The sequence below is a fragment of the Rhinolophus sinicus genome, linkage group LG02, assembly GCF_036562045.2.
Source record: "Rhinolophus sinicus isolate RSC01 linkage group LG02, ASM3656204v1, whole genome shotgun sequence".
Taxonomy (NCBI): domain Eukaryota; kingdom Metazoa; phylum Chordata; class Mammalia; order Chiroptera; family Rhinolophidae; genus Rhinolophus; species Rhinolophus sinicus.
The window spans coordinates 171,101,035-171,107,034 of record NC_133752.1 but is presented as its reverse complement, the minus strand read 5'-3'; the positions used below and the strand labels follow the sequence as shown (position 1 = coordinate 171,107,034).

Below are 6,000 nucleotides of genomic sequence, written 5' to 3'. Positions count from 1 at the left end.
ATAATATAAATTATAATTAAGTATTTGTAAATACTCAAGTGCGCGCCTTTGGACAAGAGGTAAATGCCTATGTAAACAGATTAATTCGAGACTAATTGCCTAATAACCAATAGGAATACAGACACAATGCACAAATAACGTGTGCACTTGATAACCAACAGACGTGGTTGTGTCTAATATGAACCTTCATAATTCAACATGTCATGTGTTGTAATGGATGTACTCAATGCACTTGTGTGAAATAAAGAAACATTTTCTGAATTTTGGTGCCTGCAATTTTTTGTCACTTTTGTGTGGACCATCATTCATTAACTGTCATCATTTTTGTTGCCACTCCTGTCTCATAAGTCTTCAATTAACACTTGATTTAATGGTAGATTTAAAGGGAATAATACTTTGACCCCCAGACAAGATGACTGCGAAAAGAAAGAGCTATTCCGTCAAGTACAAGAAAGAAATCGTGGAGGACTCCCAGGGCAAGAATCTTACGGCTTTCTGCAAAGAGAAGTTGGATCTCTGAATGATCCAAAAATGGCAAGCAGAGTACGGTAACCTCAGTCAACAGTTGGAAGAGGGAAATGCTAAGAAGCGCAGGTGAGGATCAGGTCGGCCACCATTATTTCCTGAGCGGGAAGACATCATCTATGAGTGGATTGCTGAATTGCTGACAGAAGAGCAAAGGCTTTGGTTGTGCATAGGGCTGATATTCAAGCATTTGTCCTTGCAATGATACCAGTTAGAAGTATCCCCCGAAGAATTCAAAGCACCACAACACTGACTGGATGGCTTCCTTCAGCGATATGAACTGTCTCTAAGATCGACAACACTGTTCAAGCTGGAAGATACTGAAGTTATTAAACGTGCACTTCCATTCAGGTCTTTTGTTGATGGCATCGACTTTTCTAAATACCAGCTCTCCAAAGGATTGCTGTGGATGAAACTGCAGTGTTTATGGGCCAAGGATCTCAAATGACAATTGATCAGAGGGGTGCCTCATCAATCTACATTCCCTCTATTGGTTACAAAAGTGCATGTGTTACCTGTATTTTGGCAATTTGTCTGGATGGAAAGAAAGCCCCACCTCTAATCATCGCTAAGGTCAAGAAAGATAAGGTTGAACGTGTTTCAGGCATTTATGTTCTTGAAACCGAAAAAGCCTGGTGCACACAAGCAGTTATAAGGAAGTGGGTCGATTTAATGCTGCCACTTGTTTTGCAAGGTGGCTAAAGAGGTCTGCTAGTCTGGGATTCAGCTAACACTCACCACACTAAAGACATGAAGACGTTCCTTGCAGAGAGATCAAATAATGATTCCCGCAGGAATGACTGCCTATCTCCAGACTCTTGATATTGCAATAAACAAGCCATTCAAGGACCATTTGTGTATGGAAATCAATGACTACATTGAAAATAGAATGGAGAGAAATCAGCATGGAAACTTTGTGAAGCTTAGCCTGCAAGAGTTCGTGAAGTGAAGAATTCATGGGATAAAATCACTGACAGTTGTGTTGCCAATGCACTACAAGCAGGCTACATGGACAAGATGTGCTCATTTAAGGAGAGATTGGAGCCAATGTTTCTACAGGAAATGGAGTCACAAGAAATTCAAGCTGGAATTCGGGGTTTGGAGAGTTATGATGATGTTCCAGAAGATGACATGACTGTATTTGAATAAATGTAGATTGTTGTACATGAATAAATATAGATTGTTGTACATGAAAAAATAAGACATCTCCTGAAAATAAGCCCTAATGCGTCTTTTGGAGCAAAAATTAATATAAGACCCAGTCTTATTTTGGGGGAAATATGGTACATTACATTCAGGTTCTTTTAATACATCTTCTTATTTTGTATTGTCTTATCCCTACATTTTCAGAGATTTCCAATAAAGGCTAAGTTATAATTGTGTATCAGTACTTATGAAACGGAAAAGATCTACAGTAATTATTCACCATTCACATGTTTGCTTCACTTTGTTCCAGGGACAATATTATGGAGAGACTGAGAAATAGAAGATGAGAGACTCACATATCCCTCATGATTTGGGGAAAATTTCCTCATCTATAAAATACAACTTGCGGAGTTATGGTAGGTATCTAAATAAAGCACTTCTGTGGAAGCACTTATTCATCATAAGTGCTCTGTAAATGTGTTTTTACTACTGTGACCAACTGTGACTAGACAGTAGAAGGAAAATAGGATGAAATAAGAGAGATGGAAAAACAGAAATAATTGAAGAAAGTATTCTACCGACTCAAATATACACTGGAAAAAAAGGGGAGGGGGATGAGCCTCTGTTTTTCCCATTCCACTCAACCTTGATTCTCAGTCTACATACCAAAGATAACCTTTTGCCAACGAGAGAGAAGCCATTTGTTAACATACAGCAAATACTGTTTATTGCAGACTTTCCAGCTGACTCATGTGAAAAAGGCACTATGAAAATTAATGAATCTAGATAATCTCTCTAAATGGATTTATGTTAAAATATACAACATTCTTACATAACATCTGTTTTATATATGTGAAATAATATAACATTTAATGACAAAAATTGTTTCCAAAAATAACATTTGTTGAAGGTTAAATGTCTTTCTTTTCTATATCTAGAATCTTTCACAGGATTAACATATGTGTAAATTAAGTGTTTCTTATTACCAGAAAAACTTGATACAGATAAGCACACAAAATGGCCCCAATTTCCTTTTAACTACTAATATCAATATTCAGAACTGAGACCTTTATGAAGCAAAATACTGTAACTCACACCACTGCAGGCTACTTCCTGTGACAGATTTTGAATATATGTGACCTCTTTTCCGCTTGTGCTTTCTCATATGTAAGAACACAGAATAGATAATAAGTCAAATATAAACTAAATCAAAATACAACTATACAAGGAATTGTAATCAACAGAGCCATGACAACTAACATGTCTTGGGAATGCTCCATAGGTTTATATTTGCATGTCCAAGGCCTTGTTGCATTCTACAGTTCATTAAATGTTTTGATTTTTTAAAAACTGTTGGCATTAAGAACTTTAAATAAATTGAAATAGTCTATCACTGAGTATGTCAAACAAGAGACCTAAGTATGCAGAGGCTAAAGTAAGCTACACCATGAATGACAGATATCATGGTCACAGGCAAAACGGGAACTGTTTAGATTTTGAGATTTTGATTTATGGGCAGTATGTTCGCTTTGTTGCAAAAAAAAGAATTCACCACTGTCAAAAGAAAAATGCTTGCTTATACATTGAGATGAGGATGAAATAATCTGAAAAAGGAAACCTCACCTTAGTAAACAAAATATTTTGCAAGGTCAAAAAATTCTATTGAAAAATTTTCAGTTTTAGTAAAAATAACGGGCCCAGAAGCAAGTCCTCTGCTTACTTATGTTTGCATTGTTACTTTATGGCGATGAATTAAGTGTACCAAGAGATAAGAATTTGACATTCTCTTCATGGCTTCTTAAAACAAAGCACGTTGGAATAATGCCAAAAATTTAAACGGAGTTTAAAAACAAACATCTGAAGAAATTAGTGACTGCTTCCCTCGTCAAAAGACTCCACTCCTGAATCACTAGCAGCAGCACTGATTTTTTCCTGTCGTCTTCGCATGATTTCTTGCAACTCGGAGCTGCCACTGCTATCCTGAAAAAATAAACATGGTGCAGACATGATGGTTACTGGTTTGTGCAGACTGCAGGTCACATAATCAAACAGCTCAGGGTAAAAGTCTTGTGTTTTTTCTTCTAGTATCTTTTGGAGGAAAAGGGAAAGCTGCCGTTCATATAAATGACGCTTTTGGACTTCCCTAACATATCACATTAATAATTTTTTCATTTATAAAGTGTCCTAAGAAAGTTCATCCACCATGCCTTTCACTTGAACATGATAAAGATAAATCAATAATGTATGTTGACTGCTCTAGAGTCCCTGGGAGGAAGAAGATATGTGCACAATAAGCATAATAAGATGGAAATTATCAAAGAACCCTCTTTGGCTCAAGCAAGATACTCAGCTCCCTTTGTGGGATTCTAACCGAGGCCCAAAGATTAGGCTCAGAATACCCCGAGCTTCCCTCTATACAGTGGGAAATTCACAACCAGAGGAACAGGACCAAGAGACCCCGAGGAAGTGGGCAGTGAGGGCAAATGACAAAGACAGGGAGTCCGCACTGAAGGAGTTCAGCAATGTTGGCAATATGGAACACCTCTGCCATACCCTTAAGAAGTCATTCATACACCGTCAACAAAATTAGAATGTATTACCAGGGTAATAAAACTGCCTCAGAAAAGTTATAATCCTTATTCATGATCAATATGCAGAAAGCCTAATATTGAATCACCAAGGTAAATGTCATAGGAAAAATTTCCAAGGGAAACAGAATTTCTCCTGACTGAGAATAGTTACAGGGTTGGATGCATGAAGCTATTTTACTCTGAGTTATTTAACTATTGAATTTATATAATATACCTACTAGAGATAATTATGTATCAGTTTCATGCCAAAGCCTATATCCTTTTGAGTCCAAGTATAATTTTCATGAAAGCTATTAAGAGCTGTGAGATACAACAGTTGGAAACTACTATCCTTACAAAGCCCATTTTAAATAGAGTAGGATACTAGAAGCTTAAGTGTATCAAATCTAGAAAACATTTACTGTCCTGCTTCTTTACAGACAACTATGACTAATTAATTACTCTTCAGGGCTCCCTATTTTCATGATCCCTACCTAATATTCTGATTATTTAGATGGATAATCAGGCCTAAGACACACAGCTAGGGTTTTAAGATCTTATAACTTCCAACCTACTAGAATTTCCACACTAAATATCAAGGACAGGGAAGAGAATTCTGGCCTATTGCGGCATTTACTCACTCAGAAGTGAATGTCTACTACTCTCTCAAAATTAAGTAGATAATGCATATAAAATAAGAATGCTAGGCTTTTCATTAAATGTCCAAAAGGATATGCTCAAGCTTCATGTTACACGAGCATTTATAACAAATTAAACTCCCTGCTAATGGTCATTGATGGTCTCCAGTGACAAATTACAAAAGCTGAGTCAAATTTAATTCAGCTCTGTATGAAAGGGAAATTGACCAATACGGATGTAAACAGATGATGTCAGAGCTTTCAATCTGCAGTTCACACTCTTGACAACTACAGACCACCACCTGAGGTTGACAGGTCGTACCTCTAACGCAGCTTTCTGCACAGTGATTTGGTTAAACACTCTGGCTCCTTCTGGGCAGACTGTCTTCAGCTCATCTTTATTGAGAGAGAAAAGTTGTGCACCATTTAATACTCCAAGGCTATTGACAGTCCTAAAAAAACAAAAGAAAGAAAAAGAAATAGAGTGTTAAAAATATTGTCTAGAAAAAAGGAAAGAATAATTTGTGGTCCTGCCATAACCTCTCTTTTCTAAGTGTTCCTCTCACTGGAACTCAGAGAATGGTACCACAGTGCTCAGTCAGGACAGTGGCACGGAACACTGATTAGGAAGCGTCATAGGAGCCATCTGGGTTCAGTATCATTATTGTTTAGTACCCATTCCTTGCAATTTGGTGTTCCATAGGAGGAACAGATAGCTTTCTAGCAACCAGGCAATTCACTAACCAGTGTGTCTCATTTTTCAGTCATGCTGGGTAAGTGAGTTTCTAATATTCAAGTTTCCTTTAATATGTATTATTCAAATAGTTTATTGTATCATAGACATAAACTCTTAACAAATTTTTAGATTATAGATAAAGGAAAAGCCCTATTAGATTATCATCTACGATAGGTAATGATATCTATTTTTTATTTGCCTGGACTCTTTTATTTGTTTGGAATCATATACTGCAGCAGACAGAAACATGCTGTTATACATTCTGTACAGCCTGGGGAGTCTAGCTAAGGCCTAGTCCTACCCTGTGTAACCCGAGGACGAGAAAGAAAGCTACTGGCCTCAAAGCTGCTGACAGTTTCCTAAAGGGACCAAAGATAAACAGACA

The 6,000-nt window shown here is 37.1% G+C and overlaps 1 protein-coding gene across 14 annotated transcripts in view; it reads right to left on the bottom strand.

The window, feature by feature from the left end:
- Positions 1-2,371: 2,371 nt before the first annotated feature.
- Positions 2,372-6,000, bottom strand: part of EPS8 (EGFR pathway substrate 8, signaling adaptor) — a 166,456-nt gene continuing 162,827 nt past the window's right edge. For 7 of the 14 annotated variants that reach the window (XM_019744787.2, XM_074325979.1, XM_019744786.2 and 4 more), the window contains 2 exons: positions 5,202-5,331; positions 2,372-3,651 (listed from right to left, as the gene is read on the bottom strand). In XM_019744787.2, coding sequence (XP_019600346.2) covers positions 3,538-3,651; positions 5,202-5,331 — 244 coding nt within the window. In that variant the 3' untranslated portion in view covers positions 2,372-3,537. The remainder of the gene's footprint in view (positions 3,652-5,201; positions 5,332-6,000) is intronic. The other 7 variants (XM_074325972.1, XM_074325970.1, XM_074325974.1 and 4 more) reach the window with 1 other exon arrangement.